Here is a 22,950-nt window from a genome sequence, read left to right as displayed (position 1 = left end):
TAGAAAACCCTCAAATAAAGCTGAATTACAACAATTTTGCAAAGATGAGTGGGCCAAAATTCCTCCAGAGCGCTGTAAAAGACTCATTGCAAGTTATCGCAAACACTTGATTGCAGTTATTGCTGCTAAGGGAGGCCCAACCAGTTATTAGGTTCAGGGGGCAATTACTTTTTCACACAGGGCCATGTAGGTTTGGATTTTTTTTTCTCCCTAAATAATAAAAACCACCATTTAAAAACTGCATTTTGTGTTTACTTGTGTTATATTTGACTAATGGTTAAATGTGTTTGATGATCAGAAACATTTTGTGTGACAAACATGCAAAAGAATAAGAAATCAGGAAGGGGGCAAATAGTTTTTCACACCACTGTATTTTGGACAAAAAAATCTTTAGATCATTTTGCAGAGCTTGTTTAACAATATAATTAAGTACCATTGCTATAAAATATTCCTCCCTTTTGGACGTTTCTCATATTTTACTGCGTTATGAAATACAATCTTTATTTATTTGATTGGGGATCCAAGAGTATAAATATTACTTACATCAACTTTCCCTGTATATGTAAACAGTATGCAGCAAATAATGTTTTATTTGGAAGCATGTTCTTCTGCTGCCTTCTTCCACATACAGTATGCCTCAGTCAATTTATCACAAAAATGCATACCATAATTCATAGTATTATTATATGATTATAAAAGGAAAATTAGACCAGTAGTAGAGTAAGAGAACATCCAAGAACCTCAGTTTTTTATTTAATGTCTTTTTTTGGCTTTGAAATTGAGCTGAACTTTGTATTGTAATGAAAAAATGTACCTAAGCAAAATTCGTTATGGTATTTTAGTAATTATTTCATAACAACAAAAAGCACAAAAGACAAAAGAATATTGAAAACAGAATCTTACAGCTTTCTAACTGAAGAGTACATGTCTGTTTATCCATTGGGTATTTTGTTAAATCCATGTTGCAGGCAACAGTTGTTGTTATCCTAAAAAAAGCACAGAATACACTGATAAAGTTTGAAGTCTTTTACAAAATTATTCAAACAGTTTATGTAAATGCCTTTTTTTTCAAATGTAAATGATGTACATAGTTTAATAATATGCTATGCTATTCATGTATTTTCCAAAACCATTTTTTTCCAAACAGGGTTAGGTTCAAGGCAGGAATTAACTTATATGAGTTGCTGGTCCAAGTTACATTCTGACTTGAAGGGTCTACTCAGGGTTCTCTCATTCCAGGCTAACCACCCTGACCATCATGCCTTTGGGTTGTGGGAATGAAATGCAGCACATGCAGAACACACAAGGTGAGTGACAGAAAACATACAAACTTCACATGGTCAACGATTCAGCTGAGACTTGAACCCAGCACCCTGGAGTAATAAAGAAATAGTAGAAATAACTAACCACTCTACCACTATATCACTTAAGGTGCTATTGAATGTATTTCAGATAAAAAATATGTTCCATGCTAACAAAGATGTCCCTCTTCTTGCTCAGTTTTTAGCTTCTATTTTTGTCAACTGTAACCTTTAAAAATTTGTGATCAAGTTTATAGTTTAATGTTGAAATTTCTTCAAATCTTGCTGTTCATGTCAACATGATCATTTACTGTAATTTGTGACTTTCCATGTCTCATTTGCACATCAGGAACCACAGATGGCTGGAGAACATTGCTTTCCCCATAAGTATAAATATCACCAGCTGCTTTTTAGAGCAATGTCTTAAATCTGTGCCAGTAGTGTCAGTTGACAAGAGTGATGAATAAGAAGATAATCATTTGATGTATATTTTCTAAATTATTCGGAACCTAAGCTTTCGTTAATCAGACAACCAATAAATCTTTACTTTATAAACCACCAATAAGAGCATGTACCTTTACAAGGTAATTTACAAAAAGACTGCAGCACTGATTTGGGATTTTCTACAGGTTCATAGAGTCATTATTGTCATGTGTACAGAGTAAAGTGAAATCCTTACTTGCAAGTGCTATTCAAAATTAAACAATCTCTAAGAAGTATATCTGACAAATATTAATTTTAAGTACTATAGGAGGTTTACATATTGATCTCACATACAAGTGACTGGCACCACTGCCTTGCATCCAGTGGTTATTGGGATAGGCAGGATTGCTTGTATGTGTTTAATTTGTAAACCTCCTTTAAATACTTGAGAAAGTGGGTAGGATAGATATACATAAAGAGGCATAGTTCAAGTACAGTATTAACAGATAAATAGTAAATAAAGCTTTCATAACTTGAATTCCAAGTTAGTGTATGGTATGGTGGTACCATAGTTATCCTGATAAGGAGCAGAGATAACAGAAAACTTGTAAAAAGAACAAAACATAGAAAGCCAGAACAGCCGGGTCTTCACTCTGGACAAGATTTAAGAAAACATGTTCGTTGGGACGCACAAAATTGAATGGGGGTTTACAAAGAGCTTCTTAAGGAGTGTTGAAAACTGTAAGAAGATAACCCCTGTCTCACAGGTTTATATGGAGTGGAGGAACAAACCAATTTATGTCAGGTTTAGAATTGCTAAAATGATTTGATATTGGACAAAAGGCTAAAATGCACCAGCATGGTCAAAAATTAAAATTAAATTTACTGTCACCTCATACATACCTTACACCATTTTCACATTTTTGCCTTTGCAAATGGCACAGCAGCAGCAACCACAAAGCCATGGTTTGCAGCTTCACCAAAACTGGTTTTGGTCTCATCTTTCACTTAACACGAGTTGAACACATAAACATTTTTTTCATCTCGCTCCCACATTAATTGGTCAAAGGTCCTCCTCTCAATTTAAAAAGATAGTCTCATGTAACTTTAGTTTCCTATTTATGATGTGTGCCGACAATTCCAGAAATATCTATTCAACAATATTTTCACAGAAAATGCACATTTTTGCATGTTTTCAGCATACAACTGGATAACTGACATGAGAATTATGTCACATGAGTAACATGGGATTTTTTTTCTTTTTTCCATGGAAGTTGTTCACAGCATTTGTCTTTCTCTTCTTCATCTCCTTCCACTTTTGTGTAGGGTTGATGTGTCTGACCAACTTTCTCCAGCTCAGTCTTGCACCTCCTCAGTCAGACTCTTTTCCATCAAGTCTTCTTTTACTTTATCCATCCACCTCCGCTTTAGGTTTCCCTTGATTTTTCTTCCTTTGTACTTCCATTCCCATCACTGTTTTGCACACATGTTCATTGTCTCTTCTCATTACATATCCAAACCACATCAATCTACTTTGCTGTACTTTCTTAGATAACTCTCCCACTTTTGTAGTACCTCTGATTGTCTAATTTCTTATTCTGTCCCTTTTTATAACTCCACACATCCATCTCAGCTTTCTCATTTTCTGCCACATCTAAGTTCTTCTCTGCTCTCTTTACTGGCCATGTCTCAGCTCCACACATCATTGCTGGTCTTACCACAGTCTTATAAACCTTACCTTTAACCTTTGCCTTAATTCTTCGATCACACAATACTCCTGATACTTTCATCCAATTGTTCTATCCACACTGTACTCCCTGGGTTATCCCTGCATCTAATTTTTCATCTCGGGCTACAACGATCCTAGATATTTAAATGTATTCATATCAAAATTTATGATCATTAGATTATTTAAAATATACATGTGCATTTGTAGACCCGGGTTCGCATCCCGGGTCCTCCCTGCGTGGAGTTTGCATGTTCTCCCCGTGTCTGCGTGGGTTTCCTCCGTGCGCTCCAGTTTCCTCCCACAGTCCAAAGACATGCTGGTTAGGTGGATTGGCGATTCTAAATTGGTCCTAGTGTGTGCTTGGTGTGTGGGTGTGTTTGTGTGTGTCCTGCGGTGGGTTGGCACCCTGCCCGGGATTGATTCCTGCCTTGTGCCCTGTGTTGGCTGGGATTGGCTCCAGCAGACCCCCGTAACCCTGTGTTTGGATTCAGTGGGTTGGAAAATGGATGGATGGATGTGAATTTGTGTATGTTGTGTGTGTATGTGTATTTTTGTGGAATGAAACTGAAATACCAAGGAAATCAACATGCAATGGTTAGAATTGGTTACCTTAAACTACATGTTATGTTTGAATGGTGATGTATAATTACATGATTATTATAACATACCTTATATGTAGTTACTTCAGTAAACTTTTTTAGTCACATTAAAATTGGTTTGGTAGACAAACAGCAAATGTAAACATAAATAATTAAAAATGTATCTTGCTTTTAATTTCAAACTTGTTAAATGCATTATGCAAGCAAACTGTTCGTGATAAAAATGATATATTGTATATTAATGGACAGAGTTTTGTGCAGAAAATTACACACTTCTTTAAGAAGACTCTAGAAATGAATTATTAAAAATTACAGTTAAGGGTTCTCAAATTCAAGGTTTATGAAGAAAGTGGCGCTTTACATATTCAGCTCTCTTGACAGGATTAGTCCAATAGATCAGATAGATACTAAAATGATGTCTTTTAAGGGATTTAATATACATAGTGATGTATCAAGCAACAGAATAGGAAAATTGTTACTAGTTTTCTCTGCAGAGTAAAGTAATAAATAGTGACATTCTGTTTGTTAGATGTATGCATCAGTGAAGGACAGATAAAAAAAAATCTGATAAGAATGAAATAGGATAGCACACATGGTGTGCTGTCATTCTTGGAAAATTAAGCAGTTTCTATATGACAACAGGTACACTGGTCTTTCGTCTGGCAGGAAAGTGAATATCCAGATGTATGTTTGACATTTCAGGCTCACCAGTACACCTGTCTGCTTCGGTTATAATCTGCAAAGTATTTCAACCCAAATGTCACAAAAGTGATGCTTTAGAAACTGCCTGTGAAGTGTGACAGAATTATTATTTCATCTTGAAGGTGAGCCATCACCTAGAGGGGTTTTGAAATCAGGAGGTTTCATAATGCATTTGCTGAATGTTAGGCCCACACAAGTGAAGTATATCTTACCAGCACCCACTGTAAGAGCTGTTAAGAAGTGGTACCCTGAATATGGTCTGTCAAAGTCCCTGGAACAGAAGGAGTGTTTTCAGGAAAAAAAATGACCATATAGAAAAGCAGTTATGCATTAATTCATTTTCAAAGTATGCTTTTTTTTTCAGTACAAGGTAGTGCTGGGCATGAATGTATCCTGCAATTTTATGTCAAGGCAGGAACAATCCCTCGATGAAATATCAGCCCAGCCCAGAGCACACTCACACACATTCAAACCCATAAATAACCTGGGCAACTCTAACCAACCTAACCTGCCTGTCTGTGGGATTTTAAAGGAATCTGATGTTCCTGCAAAAATCACACAACAAGGAAGATTAAAAAAGAAAGGAAACTGGATGAATGCAGCGATGAAAACATTAACAATAACATGTATTCCTATAAGGTTTGATTTCCTCTTTTGCCACTTTCTTGAAGTTTGGAGGAAAAAAAAGATCTTTTGCCTATTGCCAAATCTACTCTCTCTATATATAAAATCCTAAGCCTAAAAGTGCATTGATTTTGTGCAACGATTTTATGTGACTTTTTATGTCACTTTTCTGTCACGCTTTAAATCTGGCTTATTTTAAAACCTACATATATATGTTTGGTATCATTCTTTTCAGAATTTATCAAACTTTAATGTGATTTTGTTAGATTTTAAGATTGTTATTCCGTTTTTAAATTATAAACTAAAAAATATCAAGAACTCACGTCCCGCAAGACGAGACTTAACCAAGAGTGCCAAGAGATTTAACCACGCCCGGGGCCGGAAATAAAAGACAAAGAGTAGGACAGCTGCTGTACAGGCTTTTAAATGTTCGAAGCGGCGTGTGAGATGCAGATCACGTGGCACGGCAGTGCAGCAGCAGCAAGTCAGCAGCTGATCAAGCAAAGAGGAGGTAAAAAAAACTGTATCCCGATGTATCACCGTTTAAGAGGGGATTCAGAGAAGCGACTGCGTCTCTTTGGGGTGCGTCAGCCCTCCTCTTCACAACGCGAGCAGCAGAGGCACAAAGTGGCTGGCGTGTAGCTCAGGCCTTGGGGGGCTTGGTGGGTGGCAAGCAAAGCGAGCAGGAGGTGAACCCTCTAGTGAGCATATAAAATAACGCAGGGCTGGCATATTATTTATGCAATCTCATAACTCTTAGTTCCTGCCCTGGAGTCTACAGGTTATTCACTTCTCACGTATAAAATTTTAATGGGACTGTGCATTGTTGCTTTTACAGGTTCCAGTGTCTGAAAGTCTATAATGGAAATAAAGCACAACAGAAATGTGACTGATGGATTTTGCATGTAATCTTGTGTGCTTGATGAACAGAGCAAAGGCTTCAGAAAACTTCCATCATTTAAACTTGCTCACATGCAAATAAAAAATTGTTAAATAAAACATTTGTAGATTTAATCATTGACTTAGTGCCTCCTTACCTTAATGCATAAAGCACAGTTCCGTTTGGAAATATTCGGATTAACCTGTTTTCCACTGTGATATCGTGAAGGAAAGATTTTTTGGAATCCACTATAAATGTGTCTGGCACCCATAATAACTCCACTAGTCGTCCATCCAAACTCAAACTCTTATTTCCTTCAAAGCAGAGGCGTTCATCAGTCCAGCGTTGTCTCAGAAATATAGTAGCTGTATAATCCTAAACAGCAAAAAAAAAAAGTAGTCATATAGTACCTTTTAGTATTGCAGACACACTTCACATGCACAAGAAATCTCAGTTTTCAAACACAGATAAAGCAAATTGCTTGAGGCCATGCAATTAGTCACTGGATTTAAACCAATCACTTTTTGGCTTCTAGCAAAACTACTAATTTATCTATAGAATATAAAAGAAAATTAACACCATAACCACTTTAAAGTTTTAATACTTTATAATGATGTGATAAAGTAGCAAGAAAATAATGTAAAAGTTTATTAGCTCTAACTTATCCACTAACTTAACCACTGACAACATAATAAATGTTAGTGCAAATTTTTGAATGCCAACAAGAGATAGTGACTTCAAACATTAGTAAATAATGATTAATGAAATGGTTAATAGATTACTTTTTGAGTTAACTCTTATTTATAAGATTTATTACTATATTAAGTTGTGAATGAAAAAGTCCTATATTAATCTACCAATCTATTTGTCTTTCATTCTAAATGTGCCAACTGAAACTTATGTGAGATATAAAATAATAAGATAAAAAAATCTGATTTATCCATTTAGACAATCTGCTAATGAATGAGCTTTATCAGTTCTTACTGGGAACTACAAGCATATTTAAAGAGTACACCTATCAGTGAGTGACATCGGTGCACAAGCATATTAAAAATGAGTTAATTATTTATTGAACTGTAAGTGGCAGCATTCTAATTAATCAGAAAGAAATACTATACCTCTGTAGATTAAACCAGCCTTAACTAATTGAAATTATAGCATGTTTAAGAGATATATTTTGGGGGAAAATAGAAAGCTGAGCTCTGATGTCTTTAATTCATGCAGCACATTACCAAAATGTCACTTCTTCATATTCAGTGAGTAGAGATTCAGCATATGCACATCCTGGGAGTCTAAGCTGCTAAAGTTTAAAACACATGAGACTTGCTATCATTCATTTAATTTCTGATAATTACAATTCTAAATCTATTAATTGACTCAATAACTTTTATGATTTGATTATGTTATAAATTTATTGCAGCTTTGTTTTCATTTTTTCATGAACATTCTGGTTCATGTAAGAGTTCTGAATCTTATTTTGGTAACATTTTGTTGTAAACCACTTCTATTTAACAACATTTGAAACACTGTATCATCTTTCAGTTCAACCATTTTGTTTTCTGTTGGTGCTGCCATTTTGAGTTTAGCGTGAGCACTGTTGCTAGCCATGTTGCTATGAAGGACCACTAAATGCCCACACCCATGATGTCATAAGTTTAAAGGTATATGGAAACTTCTTGGTTATCTGACTACTGGATAAAAATCTTCAGTAGTGAGTGCATTTTGTGTATCAGTTTTCTGGTTATGACTTAGTCTTTGGTTTTCTTTTGACTTTGATTTCTGATATATTGATTAGGCTAGATGACAGATCAGTTAGATTTCTCGGATTCAAGCTTTGTAAGGCTTTGGACTACATTTCATCTCCTGATTCTTCCTCATTAAAAATATGCCACAACATTTTCTGTGGCAGAATAGAAACCCTGATCACTAAAATGTGGGATCCTGAGAGGGAATTGAGTCAACAGAAACAGGACATGTATCGAAGATTACATTAGAGATCTATGAGGAAATAGTCAGTTTGGCCATTGGAATACAAAAAGTAAAGAGGAGAGTTGCTAAAAAGAAGTCCAATATTGGATGAAGTAATAAAAATAATGACAGGGAGTTCTGTAAAGGGAATAAACATGAAAGCAGCATAAAGAAATTACCTTTTTCTAGTGTGAAAAAGTAAGCTTAGGTAGTCAAGCTGTCTGTAAATACCTATTACAAGTACCAGGATTAATTAATAACAAGGAACATTTTCACTCTCATTTCCAGTGAAGCAAGTGAAATTTTTATCAGTACTTGTCTATTATCTAAATTAGAAATAAAATCAATCCCACTGAAATGTAAACAGTCTTCAGTAGTAATTAATGAAATGTGAATTGGGACTGCTTGTACAGAATGTACAATATACACCATAAAGTTGAAAACTGGATTATTGCACTAAGTAATTATCACTATTTTTGTTGTTTCTTTTTCAGTTCCACAACTTATTGTTGGTTTTCTGTGTCTTAAAAAACAACCTGATAGTGTATTGGCAGCAGAAAAATGTTAAGCTATGGAGTTTATATAGTAGGAAGACATGAAAGATTTCCCTGACCATGCTCATATGTAATAATAATAATACTCTTCTAAATAAATCCTTTGAGTTTCAAGACATCTTTGATGAAAAGTAGTTTCAAGAGGTACCTCCACATAGAAAATATGGCTGTGCTATAAAATTCTTACCTAACACTCCATTTCACAGAAAATGTATGTTTTATCTAAACCAGTAGAAGAGGCTATGGAAAATTATATTAAGGAAATTTACAAAATGAGCCAACAACACTGTCAAATAGTCCTATAGGCCCTACTTTTTTGAAGAGATGCAGTATGGTGGATTAAGACCTTGTATTGTTTACAGAGAAGTAAATCGAATAACCATAAAGAATAAGTATCCTCTGCCTCTCATCTCCTCTCTTCTAAATCAAGTTACTGGATCCACTGTATCTATCAGATTAGATCTACGCAGTGCATATAATCTACAGTAATAAGAAAAAGAGAAGCAGATGAATAGAAAACACAATTTAATACAGCACATGGCTATCAAATCATGCCATCAGGTTTGGCCATTGCCCTAGCAGTATTTCAGTTGTTCGTCAATGATATTTTTCAAGTTGTATTGGGAGTTTTTGTTCTATTTATTATTGATGATATTCTCATATTTTCAAAAGATTCAGATATTAATATTTCACATGTAAACAAAGTATTATAATGTGTACAGGCTAATCATCTTTTTGTTAAACTAGACAAGAGTGAATTTCATAGAGATATTTCTTAGTTATGAGATAACATTAAAGGGAATGGTGTTGGAGTCTAAGGTCAGGTATTCATAATTAGAAAACTCCTATAAATATTAAAAAGACTCAAAGAATTGTTGGATTTACCAATTAATATTGTTGATTTATAAAGAAGAAAAAGTAAAAACAAATTCTGCTGAGGGCACAGTGGCGCAGTGGTAGCACTGCTGCCTCACAGTTAGTAGACCTGGGTTCGCTTCCCGGGTCCTCCCTGCGTGGAGTTTGCATGTTCTTCCCGTGTCTGCGTGGGTTTCCTCCGGTGCTCCAGTTTCCTCCCACAGTCCAAAGATATACAGGTTAGGTGCATTGCCGATCCTAAATTGTCCCTAGTGTGTGCTTGGTGTGTGCGTGTGTGTGTGTGCACCCTGCAGTGGACTGGCGCCCTGCCTGGGGTTTGTTTCCTGCCTTGCGCCCTGTGTTGGCTGGGATTTGCTCCAGCAGATGCCCGTGACCCTGTAGTTAGGATATAGTGGGTTGGATAATGGATCGATGGATGGAAATTCTGCTGAACTCCAGAGTCATTAGATGAATTTGATATTTTCAAACATTATTCATTTGTGCCCCAGTGTTAAGACACCCAGTCCCTTCTTTACCATTTATAGTGAAAGTTAATGTGTCAAGCATCGGAGTACTATAGGTGCAATTCTGCTCAAAAACATTCGGATACAAGAATTTCTCATCCTTGCGCTTACCATTTCAAGAAAAATTCCCTAACTGAGTAAAATTATGATGTGGTAATTGTGAACTCCTGGCTATTAAATTAGCACTAGAAGAATGAAGACACTGGTTATTTGGAACAAAGTTTCCTTCCTTATCTAATCTGACCATAAATATCTTACTTATTTGAAAATAGACAAACGACTAGATGCTCATCAGGTTTGAAGGTACTTTTCTCTAGTCAATAAAATTCCACAACTTCCTATAGATCAGGTGATAAAAATGGTAAAGCTGATGCTTTGTCAAAAAGTCGTGATCCAGATGAGATCATTTTAGAACCTGAATCTATTTTGCCATCTGAAAAGTTTTTGGATTTGGTATGAAGCCCACCTTCCGAGAAATTAGAAGAATTAGTTAAAGCAGTTCAGAATCAGGCTCCTAAACCTGATAAAAAACCACTAGTAAAGTATGGTGTAATTTCAGAGCTTTGAAGAGCGATTTTTAAATGGGCCCACACATCACCTATGTTTGGTCATCCAGAAATAATCCAGACTTTAGACATATTAAAATGTATCTTTTATGCCAAAATAAGCTCATGATTATGTTGTTAACTGTAAGGTTTCTTTTCGATCTAAACCAACCTCAGGGTTTACAACATGTTTACTACAGCTTATTCCTTCACCACATTGACTTTGGGAATCAGTATTAATGAATTTTGTCACTGATCTGCCTCCTTCTAATGGATTTACTATATATATATATATATATAGAGAGAGAGAGAGAGAGTAATGGATAGATTCTCTCTCTCTCTCTCTCTCTCTATATATATATATATATATATATATATATATATATATATATATGTATATAGTAATGGATAGATTCTCTAACTGCGCCACATTTCAAACTCCTTAAAAAACTTCAGAGAGAGTGAGTGGATATTTTTCTGAAATGTTTGTTGACATGGTTTTCCCAGTGTGATTATATCTGATCATGGTCCACAATTCATTACCAGATTTTGGAGGTTTCTCTATGATTGTATGGATTGTGAAACCAATTCAACTTCAAGATATCATCCAGAGACTAATGGAAAGATGGAAAAGGCTCTTCAGAGAAGATTCACTGTTGTACTATTAATTGTAGTCAGGATAAATGGAGTAAATTGTTATCCCTAGTGGAGTTTTCTTGTAATGTTATACAGCATTCTGTCCTGAAAATGTCTCTCTTTGAGTGTCTGTATGGTTTTGAACCTTGTCATCTAGATTTTCAGTCTACAACTTCTTTTGTGCCCATTGTGACAGACCATATGTGGTGCCTGGTACTTCATTAACTGTTTATCACTCTGAATGTAAACCATCAGCAACTGTAACTGTAAAGTAATTCAGAAGGAGTGTTTAAAATGAAAGATGATTCAGATGAGTTACCCTAAATTATATTACAAATAAAAAAACACTACAAAAATTGTATATTCTATGAATTTCTGATTTGTTGTCATACATTTATTTTTAAGAAAGTCAGACATTTCAGTCTAAAGGAACACTATCTTAGTGTTCACTTAGTTATTATAATATAATTATATTCACTTCATTATAAGTCAATTTCATTATACATGTTTACATTGTGTACACTCCATGTCAACTGTTGATAATGTCATTAAGAATTTATAAGTCACACTATTACATAACATAATGCAATAGTGACCATCATATATAAACTGTTGCTTTTCAAAGAGAAGGCAAAAGTTCCAATTTTCTTTTGAAATAAATATAAATAAACAATTAGTATACAATTTTAGGATTAACACAAAATAGATCTTGGAGTTTGGGAGTTTTCTAACTACAAGTTTGTTTAATGATTTTTATGCATTATTTTGATTATATGGGTTGTAATATCAATTTAACTTCAGGATATTACACAGAGACTAATGGAGAGACGGAAAGGGTAAACTGAGATTTGGAGAAGTTTCTCTGTTGTATTATTAATTGTAGTCAGGATGACTGGAGTACATTGTTAACCCTGGCTAAGTTTTCACTCAAAATAATATATACAAATCTAACAATCAGTTACATCTTTATGGGTTGCACTGTTACTTGCTTAAAGTAAGATGACATTAAAGCTGATTTGAATAATCAAATTACTTTCAGCCTCACAGAACACCTGCAATATATTTCATGCACTGGCACTAAAATTTAAATTAAAACAGCATAACAGAAAAGGCTGTCCAAAGTAGACTAGCGTAAGTCAACTTTTACCTCAGGTCTGATCCACCATATGAATATGAATGAGGAAATCCTCTTGAAGTTTTCACAATGAACTGTATATAATAAAATAAAAACTGCACAGCCTTCTATTATTCTCCATAATCCCTACCTGAAGCCATTTTATGTACTGCATCTTAGAAAAAAGATATTTTATGTATTGTTCTTCTTTGTCATTTTTCAGTTAATTTATGAACACTGTAAGACTTTCAAGTTAAATTTGCACAGAATATAAGTGCAAAGTGTCAGATGAGCTTTTTGGCTAACAAATAAATACCAAACAAAAGATAAGATTACTGTATCTCACAGGTCTCACATCAATGCAGCTTTTACAGTATTTACATTGTTTTACTGTAAGTATGACTTGTATTTATAAAAATGTCAACCAATTTTAAATAATATATTCTCATGGAAATTTAACATTCTCAAATATACATAACTCAATTAAAGGTCAAGGTGTTGGAGCAATCCTTCGCAAGGCTAAATACAAACAGACCATGAAAAATATGTAGAGATGTCTCTAAAAACCACTATATGAGTTTTATTCTTTATCTTCTCTTTTTTTATTTGAACTAACATTCTGTTTTTATGACGTACTATAAAATGCAGTTGTGAGTCTCCACCTGGAATACTCAGGCAATTTAAAACTTGTGAAAATCCAGAAAATTTCCACAAGATTTAAAAGGGTACTAAAAAGTAAAATCTATTAGAAAAGATTGTGGATAAAGAAGTGGGAAAAAAAGAACAGTTTTACATTATACCTAATGCAAACTATTGCTAGACAGTAATTGTGTAAAGTTAATTTCTCACACATTTTATTCTTCACAAAGCAATGTGAAGGTACATAGAACAGGATATTTAGCAGTACAGTTGAAATATTTAGAAAATAGATATTTATTACTTTGCTTGTTGTCCACTGGACATAATTCATTATAGATGAGTTATCCTAATATGAGTGATGTCCATTTGTAAATGACATTGAGAATGCTGCTGTTTTTTAACCAGTGGCATTAGTATACACCAACTGCATATTTATATAGAATCTTTTATATAGTTAAATATACCTTTAGTTGGTTTACTTACAAAAATGCTGGTATTAACTTGAAAATGATCTGCAAAGGTACACAGTGTAAATTTAGAGAACAAGGTAGATAAAATCTCAGTCCCTACACCACTGATAGGAAGGAATGTCAGCAAACTGTCCAAGGCATAGTGAAATTTCAAACTTGTGAAAAGATTTTAAAATCTGATGAAGATCAAGGGCTATTAATACAACACTGACACCTGTTACGAGCACTTGAAGCAACTCTAATGTCTAAATAAAATAAGGTAGGCAAATATTCCATATCGAAGTTAATAATGTTTGCAAATGGCTGTAAACAATTATGGAAAAAATGTTTTAGTGATTAGAGATGGTGATGATTTTGGAATAAATTATCTATGTTAAGTATTAGGTGAGAACTAACACTGGAAAAAGCAGTAAATATTATAAGATCTTAGAAAACATTACAAAGCAGAGTAAACCAAATCAATCAGTCCACACTAAGAACATGTTATATAAATGTAAGCAACAAGGAATAAATCATGGAGTTCAAATTATGCATTATGTAGAGAAAAAGCCGCACAAATTCAGACTGAAAGCATAATTATCTGAGATTCTGCAAACAATAATCATAGCAAACAGGGACAAAAACTAGCAAAAGACAAACAGTGAAAGCATAAAACTGAACCACAAAGGATTTGGAATTCCAGCTGACAAAGAAATGAACATATTGTGATGCATCATGGACAAAAAAAGAAAACAGAAAGTGGCAAACATAAAATTGTTAATGGGTTTGCAACTTAATATCAGTCCTTTGAATGTATGCAGTAGTTTGTGGCTTTTCTGACATACTGATCTACACTCTTAAATACTAGTTCTTTTATGGCATTTTATGGTTCTTTACTTGGTTGTATGATTCCTTATAGAGCCATTGCTTGACAAAGCACCAGTTCATTCTGGGAAGAGTGCTTTGCATATGAAGTTGGTTCTTTGTGTTTTGAAAAACTTCCTAATTTGCAGTGAAAAAAATGAAATTTTTTATGTATGGTAGACAACCTAGCAAGACATTAACAGATTAAGAAAAAATCAACTTAGCCTGTGTTACTGGATATATGTAGCAAGAGTCGTTTTAAAAATAACAAACCCATTGGTATTACAAAAATCTGTTGCCATCTATTCATGGCTATTTCTTGTATGGAACCTGTTATGAATCTAAATAAATAAAAGGTTCTTTGTCTATCCTTCTTGTGGATGGGTCTTTCTAGAACCAAAAATGGGGCGGAGTGGTGACTCTGAGGCTAAGGATCTGTGCTGGTATCCAGAAAGTTGCCGGTTCGAATCCCTGTCACTGCCGAAAGAGATCCTACTCTGCTGGGCCCTTAAGCAAGACCCTTGAGGGGCGCTGTACAATGGTAGACCCTGCGCTCTGACCCCAAGGGGTATGCGAAAACTAACAAATTCCTAATACTGTACAAGAAATTGTATAAGGTGAAATAAAGAACAAAAAAAAAATGGCTCCCCTATGGCAGAACCACTTTGGCATCGTACAGTGGGTGGGTTACATAATAACTTACTTTGGTTTTTATTTTATTCATGGTACTGGCCTCGAAAACATGGTTTTGTGTTTGATTATCTGCAAGGCTTCTAATGTCTTTTCATCTGCACAGGAGTAAATGTTATATGCGTGAGTGTGTGCTGACTTGTACTTGTTCTAGCTTTGTCATGGCATACTGTATATTAAAAAACAAGAATGAGAAAGAGAATCAAACAATATAGTGTTTGTGGTAGAAACAGTTAGGAAACTGTAATTTAGTTAATTTACCTTATATTTATATTGAAAAGATGACTCACTGGTGAAGACAGAAAATTATAAAATAATAAAACAGTATAAAGGTTAATTCAGCCTCTGTCAGGTGACATTAGGGAGGTCACAGAGGTGTTAGTGACTATTTTACTATAAAATCTTGAGGGATTTTAAGTTGAATTAGAAACTGAGCACGATAATTGGTAAACAAATTATTTCCCAATTGAATAATATTTTGTGACAAAGAACAAAAAAATTATAAAATTGTAGGGACACCTTGGGAAAATTTGGAAGCTGATCAATAAACAATGAAAAAAAGACAACAGTTCTAAACAGAATTTTGCTTTGCTTTGTCTTGCTCCACACCACTTCCTGCTTAAAATATATGAAAACTGGCTGAAGAAGACAGGAAATTCAAAACATTTTACTGTTCTTACTGGTCATTGTGTGTGATAAGCATTCAAAGAAAAAATTAGCCCTACCACCTGCTCTTCAGAACAGGTCGGCCCACCTGAAGCTAAAGATATACAGGCCCGGCCAGTGCTTGGTTTGGGAGAACATATAGGAAAACATTGGGTTGCTGCTGGAATCACTGTTGGCAATGCCAGCAGGGGGCACTTACCCTGGGGTCTGGGTGTAGATCTAACTGCCCCAGTGCAGTGACAGGGATACTGTGCTATAAATATGGTGCCATCCTTCAGATGAGATATAAAACTCTCTGTGATTCTCTATGGTCATAAAAGATCCCTGGGTAACTTTCGAAGAGTAGGGTGCATCCCGATGTCCTGGCTAAATTGCCCATCATGGCCTTGTCCATTCTTGGCCTCCTAATCATGCCCTGTCTCTAATTGGCTAAGTGTCTCTCTCATCCCTTCACCACCTAATAGATAAATTGTATTGAGCATACTGGTACAATAATGGCTACTATCTCATCATCCATGTGGGTGCTACACATTGGTGGTGCTTGAAGTGATTCCCCTCTGACTATGTAAACTGCTTTGAGTAGTATGAAAACCACTAGGTAAATGTAATTTATTATTATCATTATATATTATATGCTGTCCTTTCTTTCCATATATACAGTAGATGTATATTTTCTCTTTGCTGAGGCTGAAAGATTTCTAGTTAATTGTTGGCTGCTGTTACTGAAAAAACCCAATGACTTGCTTACTAGTGGTCACTGATGGGTACAGTTTCATATCAAGTGTGGTAACACCAGAAAGATGGGGTCACTGTCAGACACAGCTGTCAGATAAGACATGCACACCATGAACTCATGAACTCCAGAATCTCAGATGTCCTATTTATTTGAGTACCTTATGGAGAAACTCAGAAACCCAAGGGGACCACTTCTCAAACCATTAACAGAAAGGTGGAAATCATGACTGCAGAGGTAATAATTCATAGAGGTACAGTACTTTCCACAAATGGCTTGGAAACCAAGTCTATATGATGGAGAGGTGGAAATTCTAATAAATTAAATTATTATGCACACTGTTTATAGTAAACCAGAGCAAATCAAACTGAAAACTGCTGTTACATATAAGCAGCTTTACTAAAAAGGCACACGCTGTGTGCACAGAATGGCTGCATGGATAAATAGAAGGACTTTAGACACCAGTCATTTTAATATATCATATACGTGCAGTCACTCTCACAACAGAGCAATTCGCACGTCCTTGAGGTCCGATACTTTGCTGTTAGATTGTGATGGATTTATCAGTTTCCCTAGTGTCAGGGAATATAAAAAAATAGATCACTGTAAGAAAATCATTATTCCTATTGGTTAATGTGTTTTATGATTTTTTTATATATGCTGTTCTAACATAAACATATTTAAAATGCGGAGCATTTATTATGCACATATTATTTCTAATCAATAATTCTACATCTGTCTTTGATTATATTGGCCTTCAGTCTGTTTAAGTTTTGCCTTCATGATCCAGTTATTCAGTAAAAATAAATCCTCCCACAGTTTGTTTATATTGTTTATATAACTTATAAAAATCCAAGATTGAAGCTGGCCTTTATGATCTTCCAAACAGCTACAGCTACCATATCGCCCATGTAAATCTGTTGCACACACTCTCTGAAACTCTTGCACAGTATCTTGCCATGACATTTGGTCAATTAAATGCAAATTAATGCAAACAATTACCTCTTCACATCTAATGCATTACAACTCTGACTTTATCATTCTTTGTCTGTAACATTTCAAAATCTAGTTCAGCATTATTGTCTACTGATGTGTTCATGTGTTGAATTTTCTGAATTACAAGAATAATGGCATTTTCTTCTACAAAGCATGCAGGCATCATGCTATGGAGGATACTTTTTTTTTTTTAATTAGCATCTTTGAGAAATGATGTGACTTTAGGAAAAACACACACACAGATGTTCATTTCTTTCATTTTAGCTGTGAGCTGAAGTAACTGTGAAGTATGCTGCTCTGGGTTGAGCATTGGTAACATTCCATCTTCAGTAATATTATGAAACAGACTGAGTAGAGACATTAAGAAAGTTCTGAAACATCTGACCACCCCACCTCTTGTTATATAAAGAGCACAATAATACAAGTTCAGAGAGTGTTTTAATATTCATTAATTTTTTGAGTTATATATTAATTCACAAAGTCTTCTGAATGATAATTGACTCCTGAAATTCTGGGAAGTGAAAAAAGTATATATAATTCAGTGAAATAAGGTTATAGCAAAAGGACAAATATGGTAAAAAATTCTACCCTTTTAGACCCTACTTATTCCATTACAGGGTTATGGAAAGTCACAGACTATCCTTGCACAAGGAAAATACAACTTGAACAGAAATCCATCCACTGTAGGTCATGTCCTCACTCACATTAGAACAATTTAGAGTCACCAATTTGTCATGATTCCTCCCTTGATCATGTTTCTTCTAATTGTGTTAATATATTATTCATTTGCACATGTTAATCTTTATTTTTGTTTACTTATGGTCATTGCCATTTTGTGTCACAGTGGCCATTTCACTTCTTTGGTTGCCACAGAGGGCAGGTGGATGTGCAACTTATGACATTAGTGTGACAGTATAAATGTCGGTGTTAAGACTTTGCTCATTTTCTTTCATTAATGGATGGTTGGGAGACAAAGTCAGAGAGCCGAGATTGCGTTGGTTTGGACATGTGCAGAGGAGAGATGCAGAGTATATTGGCAGAAGGATGCTAAGGATAGAGCTGCCAGGGAAGAGGAAAAGAGGAAGGCCTAAGAGAAGGTTTATGGATGTGATGAGAGAGGACATGCAGGTGATGCGTGTAACAGAGCAAGATGCAGAGGTCAAAAAGATATGGAAGAAGACGATCCGCTGTGGCAACCCCTAATGGGAGCAGCCGAAAGAAGAAGAAGAAGAAGAATAATCCCTTCAAAGGACTCCTTGGTTACTGACTTTTGTCTTACTTTTTTTTGATTGCGGTTTTTGGGTTACATTTTGGGTTTGATGATCTCTCTATATTCTACTGGTTAAGATCTGTAGCTTGTAAAATGGCTCTTCTCTTAGTTATCCTGTTAATTTTGGTTGTATTTAAATGCTGATCTTAACAGAATTAACCTAACTTGAACACTCTTGGAATGTGCAAATAAACTGGAGTACCCAGAGAAAACCAGACACATAAGGAGCGTTAAACTCCACACAGTCACAGACTGGGCCAGGAAATAACCCGGGTCCCTGTAGCTGTGAGTTGGCAATAACCACTGTGCCAGTATGTCACTCTAAGAAGAAATTAGCTGCTTGAGGTCATTTCCCAGGGCTTTTTTAGGAACAAATCCTAATCTTCAGGATAGTGGATTAAGCAGTCTCAGTCTTTAAAAAGCCCTGCTGTAAATTTTTTTATGTATAATACAGAATATTGTGAAACTCGGTAAAAACAAAGATATGAAAAAGTCTTACCATATTAATTTCAGATATGGTGTCAATACTCGCAATATCCAGGCTCATACCAACAGTAACTGGTCCATCTAAGGAAACATAACAATATAAAAAATAGCAGCATTATATCTCCAAAGTTTCAATCAATACACAACTTACAGTTTTATATAAATGCAGCAGATCAGAAATAAAAGAGTGAAGTTATGAATCAGAAAATGAAAGACATTTCAAAAACATTAGCTTACAGAATACAAGTTGACCAATATTAAGATTTACAGGTTTTTGTTTTGCAGTATCTACATATAGTAATTAACATTTTTATTTAAACATTCTGAAATACATTGCTTGCCCTTTTCAGTATAAAAGATTTACTTTGGATTTTTAAAAATAAATTAAGGCAATTGACAACCTGTAATTTTCTTTACAGGCCACCAGAGGGTTCAGAGTCCTGTTAAAGCTAAACTTCGCTCTTTTGTTTCCTTGGAAGTTCATGTAAACATTAAGACAGAACTAAACAGAAAATCACAAACTATTGAGATTAGTGGACTATGGCTCAATGCCATTTGAAGTGTTACCAGATAATGATGGACAATGGGAAAAGGTTACACCAGGATGGGAATACCTATAAAGAATGGGAATACCTAAAACATCAGTTATTTTCTTCTTTTTAATTCATAATTTACTTAAAAATAAACTGTAGGACTTCAAACACAATAAAATATTTTAAAATTTCATATTGGACATAATACTCTGCTAATATTATGCTAAGTTCAGGAGGGCCTGATTCTTTTCTGGCATCAGTAGGCACCATTTGGGAACCAGTCCTCTCATGCACATACCGACACTCACAAATACATAGGCCTAATATAAAATTAAGATAACTAGCGTGTCATTAAGAATGTGGATGGATTCTGGAAGAACTAGGAGAAACACCCAGGCAGACAAAGAAAGAAAGTGTAAAGTGTAGAAAGACACTGACTGGGTGCTGAATTCAAACCAGGGCAGTGGATATGTGGGAGAGTGCTTATCACTGTGTCATCCTGCCACCTAATCTATATGGTAACAACAAACATATATATATATATATATATATATATATATATATATATATATATATATATATATATATATATATATTTAGTATAGGCATGAGCTTCACTAGCATAAACAATTAGAAGCATATAATGATTTTCTTACTGTCAAAGAAAGGCCGCAGGTATTTATTATATCCTTTCATGAGCTTCTGGATTGTAGGTGGTAGAATGTCTCCATCTATTGCTTCAGCTGACAGAAAAGCATTTTCCATAAACCTGACAAATGGAAGAATGAAAAGAATAAAATAATACAGCAGAGCTCTCAAATAAATTTCATTTTTTCTTTGTTTTGATTAAGAAGATGAATTAAAGTTATCAGGAAACTTATGGAGTGAAATGATGAAAGCATGTCTTACTGTTAGGAAAAAAAGCTAGAAGAATTCAGAAGAGTTTTCTTGGACAAATTAATCTTACCCATACAAACCACTCCATGAAGACATAATATAGAACCAATTGTGCCAGCATTCGTCCAGTATAAAATTTATAAAAAGTGCTCAACATTACATTAAAGACTGACATTGCCATGAAGGCAACACGTAGCAGATAACAGTAAAGGTAGCTGCTTTATTTCACAAGCTACTCAAAAAAGATTTCTTACATTGCTTAGAAACAACATTGTTTGATAAAAAGAACTGACAAGTTCTGGAAGACAAAACTTTTTCACTCTCTTCTAGTCTGACTGTTCAACTTGCATAAAATAAAAAGATGACAAGGACATCAGCCTTCTGATTAGTCAGTTACAAAGCTGTCATGTATGAAAATCACTTCACTGCCTGATGATGGTTTGAGCACACTTTGAACATATATGTCTGCATCAAAATCTTAACTTGGACATGACAGGACAAACGTCTGTTGAGAGTGCCCTGATTCCTTTCGTTTCATTTTTGAAACATTACATATTTTTCATATATTGTACTGCTATCATCATGTTGCCTTTTAATGCATTTCCTTATTTATTTCTCCTGTGTATTAGACCTTAGCAATGTTTCTGACAATTCTTATGCCATACCCCAAAGTTAAATGTCTGCTCATCATGCTATTCTCTTTCTAAAATCTTGTCTGTTGTTCTTGGGGTCTTTGCTATAAACTGAGACAGTCCTTCTTCACTGTACACTGTACTAACATGAACTGCTGGCTTAGAAAGTTTTACTGGTAGTATAACTTTATCCTATTACATTATCTAAAACTAGTGCAACGCTCCCTTTTTTGTCAATAAATATTATATACTTACTTTTGTAGCTTCTTTGGATACTTTCTGATACTGCCGTTATCACTATAGCCAGTCTTGTAGGATATACTTTAAACTGTGCAGGTGTGAGGCATTTTGCTTTTAGTCTGTGCTCTTGTCAAGCTGAAGAGAAGTGCAGTGCATGCTGGGGTAACAGGTCTTTAGAGTCTTTTTAAGTTATTACTATATACTTCTGCTTACTTAGCTGGGAATTTCAGACAACCAACCTTGACATTTAATAACAATATCCAAAGCTTTCACTGTAGTGCGAACAACTTCAGCAGATTATGTGTTTTTCTCTTGTTTGGGTGAGAAGGGGGGAAGCTGATGCTGTAGAAGCTGATTCTGGAGGAGCAATACTAACTTACTGACCCCAGCTTATCTATTTCTCTCACTACATTCTTGCTTTGCTTGAGAACACATAACCTGCAAGAAAAAGAAGATACCTGGGATTGGAATGCCTCTTCTTGGACAGATTTAAGGTGGCCAGTTTGCATGATTCTGTGTATCTCCATATATCTGAAGTTATTGGTTTTGAAATCATTTTTAAGTAAAGACTTTAGTACTAGGGTGTTGTACCGTGTTAGCCATTATGAATGTAGTGAGAAGTCAAGCAAAATGACACCTTTTATTGGCTAACTAAAAAGATTACAATATGCAAGCTTTCGAAGGCAACTCAGGCCCCTTCTTCAGGCAAGATGTAAACCCAGATTAAATCTTGCCTGATGAAGGGGCCAGAGTTGCCTAGAAAGCTTGCATATTGTAATCTTTTTAGTTAGCCAACAAAAGGTGTCACTTTGCTTGACTTCTCACTAAGTAAAGACTTAAAAGTCAATGCTTTTGTCTAATTATTACTTGTGTTTAGAGGCTAGATTGTCCATTCCTTGTTGAGTTGCCATACTCTACAAGCACTCAAAGACTCTCAGTTTAGCAAGCAACCTGTTATTAGTAGTCCCTAGGGTTGAATGTGTGGGATAAAATACTGTATGGACAGTGGTACAGGTAAGGGGTTAAAGTTAACAGGTATAAAGGAGATTTTGGCATTTCTTATTCTACACCATTGACAAAAGAATCTTGGAGGATAGTTTGTACCTTTCGTGTTTGGTGATCTGATAACAACTAAAACACTAGCATAAAATAATATTGTACATTGTAGTTTTACTGAACATTGTGGATGTAGCTCCTTTTGTTACTTCATATTTACATTTGTTTCTGGTGTATGCCCAGTATCTGATATAGAAATTAAACAAGCTGGAAAGTTGAAGGGTCAGATTTCATTATCAGCTCCAGTCTACATCAAAGGGTAGTTTTCTTAATAGGCCTGAGCTCCAAATGTTCATTTTTTTGAGGAAAAACTGCACTCAATGATAACTAGGAAGCATCTGGGGA

The 22,950-nt window shown here is 35.0% G+C and overlaps 1 protein-coding gene across 1 annotated transcript in view; it reads right to left on the bottom strand.

Moving 5' to 3' along the window:
* Positions 1–22,950, bottom strand: part of LOC114645574 (gamma-aminobutyric acid type A receptor subunit pi) — a 216,954-nt gene that overhangs the window by 75,016 nt on the left and 118,988 nt on the right. The window contains exons 3-6 of the mRNA XM_028793412.2: positions 20,437–20,549; positions 19,261–19,328; positions 6,416–6,633; positions 904–986 (exon numbers count right to left, since the gene is read on the bottom strand). Of these exons, the coding sequence (XP_028649245.2) occupies positions 904–986; positions 6,416–6,633; positions 19,261–19,328; positions 20,437–20,549 (482 nt within the window). The remainder of the gene's footprint in view (positions 1–903; positions 987–6,415; positions 6,634–19,260; positions 19,329–20,436; positions 20,550–22,950) is intronic.

The sequence above is a fragment of the Erpetoichthys calabaricus genome, chromosome 2 (assembly GCF_900747795.2).
Source record: "Erpetoichthys calabaricus chromosome 2, fErpCal1.3, whole genome shotgun sequence".
NCBI lineage: Eukaryota > Metazoa > Chordata > Cladistia > Polypteriformes > Polypteridae > Erpetoichthys > Erpetoichthys calabaricus.
Note: the sequence above shows the minus strand (reverse complement) of the source record. Positions and strands in the feature narration are given on the sequence as shown.